Genomic DNA, 17986 nt, shown 5'->3' on the forward strand with positions numbered 1-17986 from the left:
TCTCTCTCAAAAATATATAAAATATTTTTAAAACTTTTTTAAATAATAAAATAGAGTTGAGCATAAAAATACTAATGTGAAAACCCGGGACATGTCACAGACGTAGGGCACAATGTCATTCATTGGGCAGTTCAGGGATGACTGAGTTTGGGGAAACAGGAAAATGTGTGTAAAGCGTCCTTGTACCTAACATGTATTCAGGGAATGGAAGGTTCTAGTCTGCGCTTATTCACCCCCACCCCCCTACTGCCCCCGAAGGTCCCACCAACTCCAGCTCTGCCCCCGCAGGGCTTCCCAGTGCGGAGCCAGGTCGGGAGCTGGGGCATCATGGCGCCCCCCCCCCCAAGCCTCCTCCAAGGATCTTCCTTGAGTTTTGCTGTTGGTGGTGAGCCAAAACGTTCTCTTGACTCCAGGACAGGCAGGAACAGCTTTGCTCCCAGTTTTTCAAACCTCTGTTCTACCTACCCACACGTTGTGTCTTCTGGTCTCTGTTAGGAAAGGATTATTGCAACACACTCTCAAGCCACTTCGCACAGACTTCATGCCCAGCACAGCAATCACCCACTGCTAAGGCACGTCCATGAATATGCAAAGCATGGGAGAAATTGCTAGCCTTTGTCCCCTTTTGCCAAGTGGCTGAAAAGAGCTGGGCCCCCAGCAGTCCAGAATAAGAGACCCATCTCTCTCCATTGGGGAACCGTAGGTCCTTCTGGTCATAGGATGTAAGCAGAAGAGATGTGCACAACTTCCCCGAGAGGGAAGAAGTCACAAGGCATCAGGGACGGATGAGGATCTGGGAGAACGAGACAACGGGCCCTACAGAGAGGAGGTAAGAGAAAAGAACCCTCGGTGGCAGGCAGCATGGCGGACAAGGAATCTGAAGAAGAGAAAGTTCTGTGGTGGGTTTGAAAACTGTTTGCTGGGGGGACATGATTGAACTCCCTCCTCGGTGAAATCTCTTGTGAAATCTTCTACTCATTAGATCTTTCGTGGGAAGGGGCTCTTAAGAAGAGCTCGGGGACCCTGGCTGAGGTGCAGACAGAGAGACAACCCAGGCAGTGGACCCAGGCAATGGGCAGGAGCTGACGTGTGCATGGAAAAATCTAGAAGGGTAAATCTAGTATTTTTTTTAAGTGTTTATTCTCCAAGTGGTGGAATTGTGCTCAATATTTTTTTTTCCTTTTGCTTCTATGCATGTTCTAAATTGGCTGGAATTGGGGCGCCTGGGTGGCTCAGTCGGTTAAGCGTCCGACTTTGGCTCAGGTCATGATATCACAGTCCGTGAGTTCGAGCCCCGCGTTGGGCTCTGTGCTGACAGCTTGGAACCTGGAGCCGGCTTCAGATTCTGTGTCTCCCTCTCTGTCTCCCCCTCCCCCGCTTGTACTCTGTCTCTGTACAGAGAGTACAGTCTGTCTCTCTCAAAAATAAACTTAAAAAGAAAGACATTAGGGGCACCCACGTGGCTCAGTTGGTTGAGCATCGACTTCAGCTCAGGTCATGATCTCACTGTTTGTGGGTTCCAGCCCCGCGTCGGGCTCTGTGCTGACAGCTCGGAGCCTGGAGCCTGCTTTTGTCTCCCTCACTCCTGCCCCTGCCCCGCTTTTGCTCTGTCTCTCTCTCTCTCTCAAAAATAAAAATAAAAACATTAAAAAAATCGTTTAAAAACAATTAAAAGGAGACATGAGAAAACATCAGGTCTCTCCTTCTCTCCTCTCTCCCTCTCCCCCTGCTCTCCCTCTCTCCTTCCCTCTCTCCCTCTCCCCTGCTCTCCCTCCCTCCCTCTCTCCTTCCCTCTCTACCTCTCCCCCTTCTCTCCCTCTCCTCCTCTACCCCTGCTCTCCCTCTCTCCTTCCCTCTCTCCCTCCCCCCTGCTCTCCTTGTCTCCTTCCCTCTCTCCCTCTCCCCCTGCTCTCCCTCCCTCCCTCTCTCCTTCCCTCTCTACCTCTCCCCCTTCTCTCCCTCTCCTCCTCTCCCCTGCTCTCCTTCTCTCCTTCCCTCTATCCCTCCCCCCTGCTCTCCCTCTCTCCTTCCCTCCCTCCCTCCCTCTCCCCCTGTTCTCCCTCTCTCCCTCTCCCCCTGCTCTTCCTCTCTCCCTCCCTCCCTCTCCCCCTGCTCTCCCTCTCTCCTCTCCCTCGCCCCTGCTCTCCTTCTCTCCTTCCCTCTCTCCCTCTCCCCCTGCTCTCCCTCCCTCCCTCTCTCCTTCCCTCTCTACCTCTCCCCCTTCTCTCCCTCTCCTCCTCTCCCCCTGCTCTCCCTCTCTCCTTCCCTCTCTCCCTCCCCCCTGCTCTCCTTCTCTCCTTCCCTCTCTCCCTCTCCCCCTGCTCTCCCTCCCTCCCTCTCTCCTTCCCTCTCTACCTCTCCCCCTTCTCTCCCTCTCCTCCTCTCCCCTGCTCTCCTTCTCTCCTTCCCTCTATCCCTCCCCCCTGCTCTCCCTCTCTCCTTCCCTCCCTCCCTCCCTCTCCCCCTGTTCTCCCTCTCTCCCTCTCCCCCTGCTCTTCCTCTCTCCCTCCCTCCCTCTCCCCCTGCTCTCCCTCTCTCCTCTCCCTCGCCCCTGCTCTCCTTCTCTCCTTCCCTCTCTCCCTCTCCCCCTGCTCTCCCTCCCTCCCTCTCTCCTTCCCTCTCTACCTCTCCCCCTTCTCTCCCTCTCCTCCTCTCCCCCTGCTCTCCCTCTCTCCTTCCCTCTCTCCCTCCCCCCTGCTCTCCTTCTCTCCTTCCCTCTCTCCCTCTCCCCCTGCTCTTCCTCTCCTCCTCTCCCCCTGCTCTCCCTCTCTCCTTCGCTCTCTCCTGCTCTCCCCCTCCCCTGCTCTCCTTCTCTCCTTCCCTCTCTCCCTCTCCCCCTGCTCTCCCTCCCTCCCTCTCCCCCTGCTCTCCCTCTCTCCTTCCCTCTCTCCTGCTCTCCCTCTCCCCTGCTCTCCTTCTCTCCTTCCCTCTCTCCCTCTCCCCCTGCTCTCCCTCTCTCCTTACCTTTCTCCCTCCCCCCCTGCTCTCCTTCTCTCCTTCCCTCTCTCCCTCTCCCTCTGCTCTCCCTCCCTCCCTCCCTCTCTCCTTCCCTCTCTACCTCTCCCCCTTCTCTCCCTCTCCTCCTCTCCCCCTGCTCTCCCTCTCTCCTTCCCTCTCTCCCTCCCCCCCCTGCTCTCCTTGTCTCCTTCCCTCTCTCCCTCTCCCCCTGCTCTCCCTCCCTCCCTCCCTCCCTCTCCCCCTGCTCTCCCTCTCTCCTTCCCTCTCTCCCTCTCCCCTGCTTTCCTTCTCTCCTTCCCTCTCTCCCTCTCCCCCTGCTCTCCCTCCCTCCCTCTCTCCTTCCCTCTCTACCTCTCCCCCTTCTCTCCCTCTCCTCCTCTCCCCCTGCTCTCCCTCTCTCCTTCCCTCTCTCCTGCTCTCCCTCTCCCCTGCTCTCCTTCTCTCCTTCCCTCTCTCCTTCTCCCCCTGCTCTCCCTCCCTCCCTCTCCTCTCCTCCCCCTGCTCTCCCTCTCTCCTTCCCTCTCCCCTGCTCTCCCTCTCCCCTGCTCTCCTTCTCTCCTTCCCTCTCTCCCTCTCCCCCTGCTCTCCCTCCCTCCCTCTCTCCTTCCCTCTCTACCTCTCCCCCTTCTCTCCCTCTCCTCCTCTCCCCCTGCTCACCCTCTCTCCTTCCCTCTCTCCCTCCCCCCTGCTCTCCCTCTCTCCTTACCTCTCTCCCTCCCCCCCTGCTCTCCTTGTCTCCTTCCCTCTCTCCCTCTCCCCCTGCCATGTGAGGATACCAGAGGGCACCCGTAAGCCAGGAAGAGGGCTTTCACCAGAACCATGCTGGCACTCTGATCTCGGACTTCCCAGCCTCCAGAATTGCTAGCAATAAGTTTCTGTTGTTCAAACCACCCAGCGTGTGGCATTTCACAAGAGCCTGAGTAGACCGAGACCGGTGTGCGAGAAGATGGTCACACGGATGGGCTCCCAGGAGGAGTGCCTGGGAGGCAGGGAGACAGGTGTAGGAAAAGCCTGCAGGGTGCCGGGCCAGTGGACCAGCCACCATCTCAAACGCTGCCGGTCTGCGACAAGAGGGAACTCAGAGTGGGGAGGAGGGAGTTCTTACAGTTAAATGCTCCAGCTTGGAAGTGACACTCGTCCAGCCAGAATAGTCCTGTGACGCGCCGGTGAGTTCAGGGATTTCCTTACCCATCAAGGAACATGATGTGACCACAAGGTGGCAACAGCACACAACTTTCGGTCTCCCAACCGCAACCCCCTAGCTTCCTCCGCAGGGAGCCTTTGCACAGGCTGTTCCCTCTGCTTAGAACACCCTTCCAGCCCCTCTTTGTCTAGTTAAGGTCTGCCCAACTTTCAGATCTCACCTCACTTCTTCAGCAAAGCCATCAGAGATCTCCACTGATTGGATCAAATCCTATTAGAGGCTTTCAAAACTGCCTCTTGGTTTTTGCTCTGGTTGTACTGATGGAGAGGCAAATGGTTTCCCAGCATCCACTTTTCCTTTCTTCCTTTAAGTAATAGAAACCCCCTCCATTTTTAAAAAATGATTGTGTAAAAAAAAAAAAATGATTGTGTGCGATACCTCCCTCCCTCCCTCTCTGTCTCTCTTTGTCTCTCTTTGGTCCTCCTTTCGTGCTGGCTCAGAACCACCTAGGAAAGCTACATACTGACAAAAACAAAGCTGTTGATAAACAGCCCTAGACTGTTTCATCTATATATTGTTAAGTGACAGAGAAATCAAATTACATGGTTTTCTTTTTCTTTGGCGGGGACTGGGGGGGGGGTCTCTTGGTTACAGCAGCTGAAAGTGCTCCCTGATCAGTACGGCGACTACCAATTTGGCCCGTGCTTTCCTGGGTGAGCTTCATGAGAGCAGGGTGTGTGTGCTGTGTCCCCAAGCACCAGCACAGTGCCCCACGCGAGGTGGGCATTGGACAGATGTGTCCCAAGTGGGTGAATGGGAACTGGGAGGGGAAGCAGGGCTCGGGGCCGAAAATGCACATCCTAAGGATGAACAGGCCCAGGTTTGCGACAAAAGGAAAAGAGGTTTCTGCTGAAGCTAATAGTATTAGTTTTGCTTTTGCTATTGTAATAGATTGTCACCAACTCGTGGCCTGAAATGACATAAAATTTTTATCTTTCTGTTCTGGAAGTCAGAGGTCCAAAATGGGTTGAGAGGCTGCCTTCCTTCTGGAGGCTGTAGGGGAGACCCAGGTCCCTGACTTTTCCAGCTTCTAGAGGAGCCTGCGTTCCTGGCCTCGTGACCCTGCCTCATGCTGACCTCTGCTTCTGTCTCTAGGTTCCCTTCTCTGACTCTGACCTTGCTGCCTCTCTCTTCTTTTTGAAAGAAATTTTTTTTAATTTTTTTTAACATTTATTTATTTTTGAGACAGAGAGAGACAGAGCATGAACAGGGGAGGGTCAGAGAGAGAGGGAGACACAGAATCCTAAACAGGCTCCAGGCTCTGAGCTGTCAGCACAGAGCCCGACACAGGGCTTGAACTCACGGACCGTGAGATCGTGACCTGAGCTGAAGTCGGACGCTTAACCGACTGCGCCACCCAGGCGCCCCAAGAAAATTTGTTTTAATGTTTATTTTTTGAGAGAGAGAGAGCACGAGCAGGGGACAGGCAGAGAGGGAGACACAGAATCCAAAGCAGCTCCAGGCTCTGAGCTGTCAGCCCAGATCCTGACACAGGGCTTGAACTCACGAACCATGAGATCACGACCTGAGCTGAAGTCAGCCGCTTAACCAACTGGGCCACCCAAGCGCCCCCAAAAATAAAATCTTTAAAGAAGAATTCTTTTTCTTTATTTTTATTTTTTTTTAACTATTCATTTATTTTGAGAGAGACAGAAAGAGCAAGCAGGGGAGGGGTAGAGAGAGAGGGAGAGAGAGAATCCCAAGCAGGCTCTGCATTGCCAGCACAGAGCCTGATGCAGGACCTGAACCCACAAACTGCAAGATGATGACCTCAGCTGAAACCAAGAGTTGGACATCCAACCCACTGAGCCACCCAAGTGCCCCAGAAGAATTAAATTAAAAAAAAATTTTTTTTGATATTTATTTGTTTTTGAGAGAGAGAGACAGAGCGTGAGCAGGGAAGGGGCAGAGAGACAGAGGGAGACACAGAATCTGAAGCAGCTCCAGGCTCCGAGCTGTTAGCACAGAGCCCGACGCGGCGCTCGAACTCACTGATCATGAGATCATGACCTGAGCCGAAGTCGGATGCTTAACTGACCGAGCCACCCAGGCGCCCCAAATAATTAAATTAAAAAAAATTGTTTTAATGTTTATTTATTTTTGAAGGAGAGAGAGAGAGCATGAGTGAGGGAGGGGCAGAGAGAGAGGGAGACCCAGAATCCAAAACAGATTCCAGGCTCTGAACTCTCAGCACAGAGCCCGACGCGGGGCTCGAACCCACGAGCTGTGAGATCATGACCTGAGCCGAAGTCAGCCGCTTAACCACCCAGGCACCCCTCTATCTCCCTCTTTTAATAAGGACCCCCGTGACTGCATGGAACCCACCTGAATAGTCCAGGATAACCTCCCCTCGTGACCCTTGACGTAATCACACCCGGGAAGTCCCTTTCGCCATGTGTAACATTTTCACAGGCTACAGGAATTGGGACATCAGGTGCTGGGGGTGCCGTGATTCTGCTTGCTGCCCAAGGGCGAAAGTACAGAGCCCGCTTAGATAATTAATCTTCAGCGTGCTGAGCTCACCCAGCCACACCGTGCGTGCTTCCTAAGACCCCTCCCAGGCCCTGGAGACATAGTGATGAAACGACCTGGCCACTCCTGGGAGGATCTTGTGGTCTAGTCTGGGAGAGAGAGAATCAGAACACGGTCCAAGTACTCGATTCGGGGACGACAGGGCACTACGGAACACACGTGGGCCGGGCAAAAGTTGGCAGTTGAAACGACATCTACTCTGAGGCCAGAAGGCTGAGAGTGGAGGACCCGGCCAGAGGAACTAGGGAGGAGGGAGGGGAGCAGATTTGTCACGCCCTCCTTAGGAACGCCTTGTAAGTGCTGAGCAATTGTGGGTGATGGATACCAGGAACCACCGCCTCAGGGACGGTAAATTGCTTTGCAGTTGTTAAACGTGATCACGTTCCCCTTCCTCTTCCTCATTCAGAAGTGGAAGTGACCAAGGAGACCAAAGAAGACTTGACTCCACAGACTGGAAGGGACGGCTGTCGTCACTGTTGCTGTCCTGGTGCTGCGGCACAACCACGGGGAACAAACCCCACAGCCTGACGGCAAGGGCCCTCTGAAGTCCCAGACCAGACACACACACAGGCCGCAGGGGGCTGGTGGCGATGATGGGGGTTGCCCGGCGGACCGACCGGTGCAGAGGCACCGTCACTGGTAGAGAATGCAGTTAGTACTCTCACGACTGCTCACCAGTAACATTCTATGAATAACGTTAGCCATCAGTAGTCTTCTCTTTTCACCTGCCTCCCCTGGATGCCTTTCTCGTCCTCCCACGCACACTTTCCGTCTCCAAGCCCTTCTCGCCACTCAGCACTCATATGTGCCTTTCCTGCTTTATGCCTGATTTCGGTGGGGCGCACATCCCTCTCTGTTGTTATTACATTTTCCACCTTCCCCTTCCCCTCTCCCCACTTTAGGAAGAAGGGCTCTTCAGGCCTGTTGGATAAGTAAATGCGTAAGTTGGGGCACCTGGCTGGCTCAGTCGGTGGAGTGAGTTTGGGTGGCTCGTTGGGTGTAGAGGTTACTTAAAAAATAAAATCTTTTTTTTTAATGTTTATTTATTTTTGAGAGAGACAGAGCATGAGTGGGAGAGGGGCAGAGAGGGAGAGGGAGACACAGAATCCAAAGCAGCTCCAGGCTCCGAGCCGTCAGCACAGAGCCCGACACGGGGCTTGAACTCACTGATCGTGAGATCATGACCCGAGCCGAAGTCGGACACTTAACTGACTGAGCCACCCAAGCACCCCAAAAAATAAAATCTTTAAAGAAGAATTATTTAAAAAAAATTTTTTTTAACTTCATTCATTTATTTTGAGAGAGACAGAGAGGGCGAGCAGGGGAGGGGTAGAGAGAGAGAGGGAGAGAGAGAATCCCAAGCAGGCTCTGCATTGCCAGCACAGAGCCTGATGCAGGGACTGAACCCACGAACTGTAAGATGATAACCTGAGCTGAAACGAAGAGTCAGACACCCAACCAACTGAGCCACCCAGGCGCCCCAGAAGAATTCAATTAAAAAATTTTTTTTGATGTTTATTTATTTTTGAAGGAGAGAGAGACAGAGCGCGAGTGGGGAAGGGGCAGAGAGAGAGGGAGACACAGAATCCGAAGCAGGCTCCAGGCTCTGAGCCGTCAGCACAGAGCCCGACGTGGGGCTCGAACCCGTAAACCATGAGATCATGACCTGAGCCGAAGTCGGAGGCTTAACCAAGACTGAGCCACCCAGGCGCCCCAAGAATTAAATTTTTTTTAAATTTTTTTTTTTCAACGTTTATTTATTTTTGGGGGGACAGAGAGAGACAGAGCATGAACAGGGGAGGGGCAGAGAGAGAGGGAGACACAGAATCGGAAACAGGCTCCAGGCTCCGAGCCATCAGCCCAGAGCCCGACGCGGGGCTCGAACTCACGGGCCGCGAGATCGTGACCTGGCTGAAGTCGGACGCTTAACCGACTGCGCCACCCAGGCGCCCCAGAATTAAATTTTTTTAATGTTTATTTCTTTTTGAGAGAGAGAGAGAGAGAGAGCACGAAGGGGGTAGGGGCAGAGAGAGAGAGGGACTCCAGGCTCTGAACTGTCAGCGTAGAGCCCTATGCGGGGCGCCAGCCCACAAACCGTGAGATCATGACCTGAGCCAAAGTCAGACACTTAACCAACTGAGCCCCCCAGGTGCCCCAAAATCTTTTTTTAATTTTTTAAATGTTTTTTTATTCATTTTTTAGAGGCAGAAACAGAGTGTGAGCTGGGCAGGGGCAGAGAGAGAGGGAGACACAGAATCCGAAGCAGGCTCCAGGCTCTGAGCTGTCAGCACAGAGCCTGATGCAGGGCTCGAACCAGCGAACGCTGATATCATGACTTGAGCCGAAGTCGGAGGCTTAACCGACTGAGCCACCCAGGCGCCCCCCAAAATCTTTAAAAAGGAATTAAATGCATCGGTTGGTTGATAGATACTGAATAAGTATAGTAAATAGGTGACTGGATTAATAAGCTGATTAACTGATTAATAAAGGGAGGAATGGGTGTAAGAAGGAATGAATGATGGGTAAGGGCAAAAGAAAGGATAGAAAATCCAATGAGAGCAAGTGCAAAGGGGACGGAGGGATGGAAGGAAAGAAGGATGAGAATCAATGAGCAGGTGGATGGATGACGAGACATGAGCGAGAGGGTGGTTGAAAAGCAAAGGAACCAGAAATGAGTGGAAGCACAAAGTCAGGGGGAGCCTCCCTGATGCGCCACTGACTTCCCGCATGACTAGGGGGGAGCTTCAGGCCACCCCTCTATTCCACCATTTTCCATTCCATTTTACAGGAGAAGCTTGAATGTAGTCAGGCCTTCCAGAGAGGTAAGAGGGGAGAGCAAGCAGGCTGCGTGAGGAACGGTTTACGTTATTTTGACAACCTCGAAGGCAGCCAAGAGCCCGCGGGGAAACAGGCCAGGTGCAACGTGCTAATGTCCACGTCAAAGGTCTACTGTGCACACCGCCCTTGCCTTTGCCTTGGCAGTGGATGCCTCTTAATCCTAATGACGGCTCAAGAAAACAGTCTGCAGTGCATGCAAATGAAGCTGTAATTAGAGAAGTTCCACTTGATCTGACCTCGGCCCACCTTCGGGGAAGGTCTGAGCAGGGGTTCGAAAGAGGTTTGCTTGGCGACCGGGAATGATGTCACAAAGGAAGTGGCAGCGAATTGCTTACAAGGTGAGCTGGAGCTGGCACCATGGAAAAAAAGACTGTGACTTCATTCCAGCCCTGAGCCTTGAGTAGAAACCACACTCATCCGATAGCTAACATTTATTGAGCGTTTGCTATGGGCCAGTCGCTTTTAAGGGCTTTGTGCGTATCGCCCACTTAATCCTACAATAATCCTAGGAAGTGAGTAGTATCAGTGAGCCCATTTTACAGTCCAGGCAACTGAGACTTGGCAAAGGTCATCTTCCTAGTATCCCAGCGAGGAGGCAGCAGCACTGGGAATCGAACCCAGGCCTTGTGACTGGGAAGCCTTAACCACGGATAGAGCCTTCCACGGATCTAGGAGGTACTGGCCCAGAAGGGAGGGAGAACACACAGTATGAAGCAGATTATTATTCAGCAGCTGGGCTCAGCCCAACTGTGGGGCTCTTGCAAGGGCCGGTCCAACCCCGGGAATCCCTGCTTCTTCTCGCCACCTCTGGAAAGTCTTCTCACGCTTCAGGGCATCTATATCCAGTCCTCCAGGACTCAGGGCCGAACACTACATGGGATGCGACTCCGGCTGCGCCAGTCCAAAAAGACCAGCGTGCCCAGGGAGAGGAGCACCAGGCCGGCTAGCCCCAGGCGGACGAGGTTGCCCTGTGTGTAGTCCAAGGAGCCTGAGCCTGCAGGGCAGCGAGGAAGAGGGGTCTTCAGCTTCCGAACCCAGTTTCGGCCTGCCCTGCCCTCCTGGTCTCTAACCTCCAGGGTGAGACTGCAGACACAATTCCCAGTCTCAAAGTTGAGGTGGGTCAGTGCGAGCAGTGGTCCTGAACCCTTGGGTTTGGGGAGGAGGGGATAGGGCCTGAACCCCCAGGTTGGGGAGCAGGGAGGAGCCAGGGCCCTAGACCCCCCAGGTGGGGAGCAGGGAGGGGCTGGAGGCCCAGACTCCCTGGTTGGGAAGCAGGGATGGGCTAGGGGCCTGGACCCTGGACCCTTGGGCTGGAGAGCGGGGAGGAACCCGGGGTCGGGACCCCCAGGATGGGGAGCAGGGAGGAGCCAGGGGCCCGACCGCGGGGTCAGATGAGAAGGGGCTGGGGGCGCAGACCCCCAGGTGAGTAGCAGGAGGGGCTGGGGGCCCGGACTCCCAGGATGCGGGGAGCAGGGAGGGGCTGGGGGGCGGGACCCTTGGGTTGAAGAGCAGGGAGGAGCTGGGAGACCTGACCCCTGGGTTGGGGAGCAGGGAGGGGCTAGGGGCCCAGACCCCCGGGTCGGATGAGAAGGAGCTGAGGGCCCGGACCCCCAGGTGGTAGCAGGCGGGGCTGGGGGCCCGAGCCCCTAGGATGGGGAGCAGGGAGGGGCTAGGCGCCCGGACCCCCGGGTTGGGGAGCAGGGAGGAACCTGGGGCCCAGATCCCCGGGTCCCATGAGAAGGGGCTGGGGGCGCGGACCCCCAGGATGGAAAGCACGGAGGGGCTGCGGGTCCGGGAGCAGGGGCTGGGGCCGCGCGCAGCCCTCACCGTCGGCGCTGATGACCAGCGGCTCGCTGCGCTGCGAGAGCACGTACGGGGAGGACGGCGTGTGGTAGTAGCAGCTGTAGGTGCCGGGCGCGCGGGCGCCGCGCAGCGGGAAGTCGGCCCAGGGCTGCGCCGAGCGGCGGTACTGCACCGGCGCCGCCTCGCCCACGCGGTACAGCGCGAAGCTCATGCCCCCCAGGCGGCCCGCGCAGCGCAGGCTCACGTTGGCCCCGGGCGCCACCACCGGGCCGGGCAGCGCCACCAGCGACGGGCGCGGCAGCTCGTCTGCGAGGGGCACGGACGGGGGCGAGCGCTGGTGCGGCCCTGCGCCCCCCACCCCCCTTCCCCGGCTTTCGCCCCTCTTCGTCCTCCCCCTCCTCCTGCCGCCTCGGCCTCCCTCCCTCCGGTCCCTCCTGGGCTCCCTCTTCTTCTCCCTGGTCCCTTCCCCCTTCCTCGTTTCCCCCTTCCCCCTCCGCCCTCGGCCTCTTCCTCCCTCCGTCCCGCCCCCTCCCCTCCCCTTCCCCTCCTCATCCCCCCTCCCCCCTCCCCTCCCTCAGTCTGTCCGTCCCTCTCAATCTCTGCCTGTGTCTCCCTCAGTTTCTCTGCCTCCTCGTGGATCTCTGTGCCCTTTGCGTCCTTGTCCCTGTGTTCCCCCTGTGTCTTCGTCCCCAAGTATGCCTTTCTGTGTTCTCCGCATCTCCATCTCCCTCGATGTCCCCTTTTCTCTCTCCGCTTGTTGCCTCACCAAAATTCTCTGTGTTTTTCTCTCCCCCCGTCCCGTGTGTTTTACTGTCCTGAATCTCAGAGGCAGTGTCTCCCCAGTATTTTCTCCTTGTTGGTTCGGGGTTTCTCCCAAGGTTTCCTAACCTCAGCACTAGTGACATTTTGGATAAATCTGGATAATTCTTTGTTTTACGGGAGGAGGGTGCGGGCTGCCCCGTGCTTTGCAGCATCTCTGGTCTCGCTCTACCCACTGGATGCCAGTAGCACACCTCTCCCCAGTCACGGCGACCAAAAATGTCTCCGGATATTGCCAAAGATCACCTGGGGGGCACAGTCCTCCCTGTTAAGAATCACCCCTGCTTCTCTGGTTCTCTTTCTCTCCCCATGTAGCTCTTTCCCTCTGTGTCATTGTAGAAGCCTGTCTTTATGTCTCTTTCAGCTCTCTCTCCCTGTATGTCCGTCCCTCCTTTTCCCTCCCTCATCCTGCCCCAATGTCCCTTCTTTTTCCCCGCCCCAGGACCTCACCTGTCACAAGCAGTTCCAGCGTATCACTCGGGTGGGACCAGACACCCAGACCCCAGCCTAGCCTCCGGTAGCAGCAGTGGTAACTGCCCCCCTGGGCTGGGGTCACCTCCTCCAGGAAGAACTCTGCCAGCTCCATGGACACGCCCCGGTACAGCACAGGGATGATCCTTCCAGACTTGAAGAGTGCAAACCTCCAGGCAGGTTGAGGTGCCCGGCAACTCAAGGTCACGTTGACCCCAGGGGTTACAATTGCGGCAGGCTGAGCCCCTAGCCACGGCTTGGGGTATGAGGCTGGGGGGACTGAATAAACAGGGCTGCCTGGGTCCCTGGGCTTTCTGAGAGCCCGAGGAGATGGGGTGGGAAGAGAATCACCTGGGGCGGGGCGATCACTGCTTCTTTCTCATCCTCAGTTTCCTGCTTGCAAAACAGGAGGCACTGACTCCAGTCAAGGATTGTCAACACTAGCTACAAGTCAGAGCATCAGGGCAACTCCTAAGCTTTACTCCATGGTTTGAATGTTTGTTCATTTCTCAGAGAAAGAGACAGAGAGAGACAGAATCAGAAACAGGCTCTAGGCTCCAAGCTGTCAGCACAGAGCCTGATGCGGGGCTCGAACTCATGATCTGTGATGAGATCATGACCTGAGCTGAAGTCAGATGCTTTACTGACTGAGCCACCCAGGTGCCCCCAGAGATCCTATTTCTTGCCCTGCACTATGCCAAGCTCTGAGCCAAGGGTTTTTAAATTTTTTTTTAATGTTTATTTATTTTTGAGACAGAGACAGACAGAGCACGAACAGGGGAGGGTCAGAGAGAGAGGGAGACACAGAATCCGAAACAGGCTCCAGGCTCCGAGCTGTCAGCACAGAGCCCGATGCGGGGCTCGAACCCACGGACCGCGAGATCATGACCTGAGCTCAAGTCGGACACTTAACCGACTGAGCCACCCAGGCGCCCCAAGGGTTTTTAAATTAATTTTTAAAATACTCACTCCAGGCTCTGAGCTGTCAGCAGAGAGCCTGATGCAGGGCTTGAACTCATGAACCATGAGATCATGACCTTAGCCAAAGTCAGATGCTTAACTGACTGAGCCACCCAGGCGCCCCTTACTCCATGGTTTTTAAACATAATGTCAAGGGATTGGGTCCCAGAAATCTGCAATTTTAAATTGCTCTTGACTATTTTTAACATAGTCAACATATTTCAATAGTTGCCAGAACTCGCTATCTATTTGGGTAGAAAAAAAAAAAAAAGTTGTATCTGTACCTGAGACCATTCCCCCAAACCAGCTCCAGGTTAATTAAAGACCTGCATTGTTTTATTTTGTTTTGTTTTACTGTTAAAGTATGAGAAGAAAATACAGGAAAATATATTTGTCCTGGGGGCAGAGACAGCTATCTTAAAACATAAAACAAAAAACTCAGGAGAGACAAGGTTAATTAATTTGATGACTTCAAATTTTTAAAGTTGTGTATGAGAATAGAAGAAATAAGCTAGAAGACAAGCAGCAGCCCTGACAGAAATGACTTATTCATTAATCACAGAGATTAAGAGTATGGAAAGAGGGGGATCTGGGTAGCTCCGTTGACTGAGTGTCTGACTTCAGCTCAGGTCACGATCTTGCAGTTGGTGAGTTCAAGTCCCACATCAAGCTCACTGCTATCAGTGCAGAGCCCGCTTCAGATCCTTTGTGTCTTTCTCTCTGTCCCTCTCCCGCTTGCATTCCCATTCTCTCTCTCTCTCAAAAATAAACATTTTTTAAAAAGGAGTAGAGAAAGAAATCCCAAACCCAGCCAAGTTGAAAATTGGACAAATTATATGAATAAGGCAGTACACAGAAGAGGAAGTCCAACTGATTAAAACACATGGCGGGGGGAGGGGAAGTTGCTTAATGTTAGTAGTAGTCATTACAAAAAATTAACAGTTAAGATTTTTTTTTGTGTGTGTGTGTATCAGCTTGTCAAAAATTTAAACAATGGTTTATATCCTGTTTGGGTGAAGACAGAATGAAACGAGTAGTTAGGTCCACTTAAGTGCACCTTTTGAGAAGGCAATTTGTCCATTTCTATCAAAATACACAGAGGAAATGACAAACAACCCAATAATTCCTGTTCTGCCCTACACAAATGTAGCTATATGGGCACAAAAAGCTAATACTGGAGCACTCGCTGAATTATTGATTGGGGTAGGGCCGGAGGAGGATACTGGAAATAACCTAAATATACATCAATAAGACCAATAAAATAGAATCCTACCATAAATCAGCAAATGTTAAACGGTATTTTTTTAAAAAGCAGAGTTAGTTATAATAATATGGAAACATCTGCAACACAGATTGTAAAGTGAAAAATGTGAGAGGCAGAACATCGTAGGTCATGAAATATCAATTTTGCCTCAGCAAGAAAACAAAGAAGTATATAAATACATACATGTGTCTGAATGCATGGGGATTTTTTTAAATAAGGATTCAGAGCTTATTTAAGGAAGATGGGGAAGTGAAAGAGGGAGTTTCTAAGTCCTTTGGTAATAATTTTTAAGTCATGAATATATGTTAGATTTATCATTAAAAAATAATAATTTAAAATAAATTGATAGCTAAGGTATCAGTTGTTTTCCAGGTGATTCTTGTTTGAAGTTGTCATGTGGTGGGGGAGGTTTCAGAGAAAGAAGAGATCTCACCAATCAGAAAACTTGAAAAGAGGGGTGCCTAGGTGGCTCAGCCATCTGAACATCCAACTTCGGCTCAGGTCATGATCTCACGGTTTGTGGGTTTGAGCCCCGCATTGGGCTTCAAGCTGACAGTGTGGAGCTGCTTGGGATATTCTCTCTCTCTCTCTCTCTCTCTCTCTCTCTCTCCCTCTCTCTCCCTCTCTCTCCCTCTCCCTCTCCCTCTCTCCCTCTCTCGCTGTGCCCCTCTCCTGACTCGTGCTTTCTCTCTCTCTCAAAATAAATAAGTAAAAAAAGGTAAGAAAGAAAGAAAGAAAGAGAAAGGAAAAGAAAAGGAATGAAAAAGAAAAGAAAAGACAAAACCTGTAAAGAAACCCAAGGCTATCTCAGGGTGGAGAATCTTACTCTCGTGGATGTAGGGTTCCAAATGGGGCAATACTTGGCATTGCCAGAGATCCTATTTCTTCTTTTTTTTTTTTTAATCTTTACATATTTTTTAAATTTTTTTCAACGTTTATTTATTTTTGGGACAGACAGAGACAGAGCATGAACAGGGGAGGGGCAGAGAGAGAGGGAGACACAGAATCGAAAGCAGGCTCCAGGCTCTGAGCCATCAGCCCAGAGCCCGACGCAGGGCTCGAACTCACGGACCGCGAGATCGTGACCTGGCTGAAGTCGGACGCTTAACCGACTGCGCCACCCAGGCGCCCCTAAATATTTACGTATTTTTGAGAGAGAGAGAGAGAGACTGAGCATGAGCAGGGGAGAGTCAGAGAGAGAGGGAGACACAGAATCTGAAACGGGCTCCAGGCTCTGAGCTGTCAGCACAGAGCCCGATGCGGGGCTCGAACTCACGAACCGTGAGATCATGACCTGAGCCGAAGTCAGATGCTTCACCGACTGAGCCACCCAGGGGCCCCTTATTTTATTTTTAAAGTAATCGTTACACCCAACAAGGAGCTCAGACTCATGACCCCGACATCAAGAGCCCCATGCTCTTCCCGCTGAGCCAGACAGGCGACCCGTACACGTGGGTGATTTTATTACATCCACAGGAAAGCCCATTTCACAGAGAAGGAAACAGCAAGCGGTAATTTGTTCAAAGTTGTCAATGAATAATATGGTGAAGCTTACATCTCTTTAGCTGACTCACCTATCCTGGTCACTAAAGGGAGTGAGGTTAGAAGGAAAGAAAGGAAGGAGAGGGGAGACAAGATGAAAGAAGGGAAGGGAGGGAGGGAGGAAAATACGGAAATCTGGGGTGAAGCTGGGCACCAAGAGGAAATCTGAGTAGTTGGAAATGGGCTGTCAGCAGCATACAGGTGAACAGATGGAGGGTATTACTCACCAGTCGGCGTGATGTCTGCATCACACAGAGGCCCTGCGGAAGGTGGAGGGGCTAAGTCTTTTCAAAGCCCTAGGCTGCTGCCATCCCTATCTCATTGTGAACCCAGGAACCTAAGTCCCCAGGCCCTCCTTCCTCTGGGAAACAGGATCTTACCTCTCTCGGTAGCCATAACTGTGGACTTCAGTCCTCACCTACTTCAGAAGCCCGAAGTCTGGCCCCAGCCCCCTCTTGCCTCTACACCCAGTGTTCAGGCCCTTGGACTCCCTTCCCCTTTTCCAGGAGACAGTAATCTGAGCCCACAGGGTCTCCTCCCTGGGGGTCAGGAGTCTGGGCCCCCAGCTCCCTTCTCCCCAGAGACCCAAGTGGTCTGGCTTCATCCCCTCCCACATCAGAATCTAGGATTCTACACTTGCTATCCCCAGGAGTTCAGGTACCCTAGCATCCTCCTGCCTCCACACCCAGCGAATCCTGTCCCCACTCCCTCCTCTTCCCTTCCAGGAACAGGAATTCAGGGTCCATGTGTCCTCCTGCTTTAGGACCCAAGGATCTGGGCCCCCTGCCCTGTCCCCTTATTCTGGCCTAGAATTCGGGACCCTCAGCTAGTGCTGCCTGACTATCCTGTACCTGCCCTCAGGGAGACTCAGTAGCCCTCTTCCTTGCCCCACACCTGCTCCACACAGCCTATCTCCCTGCACCCCAGCCAGCCTGGGACCCAGGGAGAAGGGGGGAGCAGCTCACAGAGGGCCAGCAGCAGCAGGATCAGCACCAGGATCATGGTGGGCAGATCTCGGCTGGAGCAGAAGTAGGAGCCAGGGCTCAGCCGTGCCCTCTAACGTCTCAGGAAATGCAATATCAGAAAGTCAGAGCTCTGTTTAAGGAAGAGAGGAGGGAAGTGGGGGCCTCTGGGTGACAGAGTCACAGCCCCATGGTGCTGTGGAAAAAGCTGGGAGAATGGGCAGTTCACTAATTAAAAAAAAAAAAAAAAAAGACAACTAGCACTTATTATGTGCCAGACCCTGTGCTGCACTATTCTGGGGGCACAGAGAGGAGTCAGACCCTATTACTGCCCTAGAGCAGCTCCCAGGCTGATGTAAAGAGAGAGGCCGACCGTGTGAGTTGAGAGAAAGAAAGAAAGAAAGAAAGAAAGAAAGAAAGAAAGAAAGAAAGAAAGAAAGAAAAGAAAGAAAAGAAAAGAAGGAAGGAAGGAAGGAAGGAAGGAAGGAAGGAAGGAAGGAAGGAAGGAAGGAAAGGAAAGAGAAAAGAAAAGAGAAAAAGGTGAGCGACTATGGAGGACACATATGGCGCTGAGAGAATCCACAGAAGGCCCTTAACCCTTCTGGGATGAGAGTTAAAGTTTCCAGGACGAAC

The 17986-nt window shown here is 53.0% G+C and overlaps 1 protein-coding gene and 1 long non-coding RNA gene across 3 annotated transcripts; one reads left to right on the forward strand and one right to left on the reverse strand.

Moving 5' to 3' along the window:
- The first annotated feature begins 613 nt into the window (after nt 1-613).
- Nucleotides 614-7694, forward strand: LOC124527749 (uncharacterized). Its single transcript, XR_006965960.1, has 3 exons — nt 614-829; nt 983-1111; nt 7101-7694. It is a non-coding gene; the product is annotated as an uncharacterized LOC124527749 (long non-coding RNA).
- Nucleotides 7695-9948: 2254 nt separating this feature from the next.
- OSCAR (osteoclast associated Ig-like receptor) lies at nt 9949-17476 on the reverse strand. Of its 2 annotated transcripts, none has more exons than XM_047100995.1 (5): nt 17357-17476; nt 16619-16651; nt 12605-12904; nt 11360-11641; nt 9949-10526 (listed from the first exon to the last, which is right to left on the reverse strand). In XM_047100995.1, the coding sequence occupies exons 1-5, from the start codon at nt 17391-17393 to the stop codon at nt 10390-10392; spliced, it is 789 nt and encodes a 262-aa protein (XP_046956951.1). In that variant the 5' UTR covers nt 17394-17476; the 3' UTR covers nt 9949-10389. The 2 variants fall into 2 exon arrangements, with proteins under 2 accessions (XP_046956951.1, XP_046956952.1); XM_047100996.1 differs by lacking the exon at nt 17357-17476 and adding an exon at nt 16772-17236.
- Nucleotides 17477-17986: the final 510 nt, after the last annotated feature.

The sequence above is a fragment of the Lynx rufus genome, unplaced genomic scaffold (genome assembly GCF_022079265.1).
Source record: "Lynx rufus isolate CCGP_SWC_20201006 ecotype Redwood Valley unplaced genomic scaffold, mLynRuf1.p SCAF_54, whole genome shotgun sequence".
Lineage (NCBI taxonomy): Eukaryota > Metazoa > Chordata > Mammalia > Carnivora > Felidae > Lynx > Lynx rufus.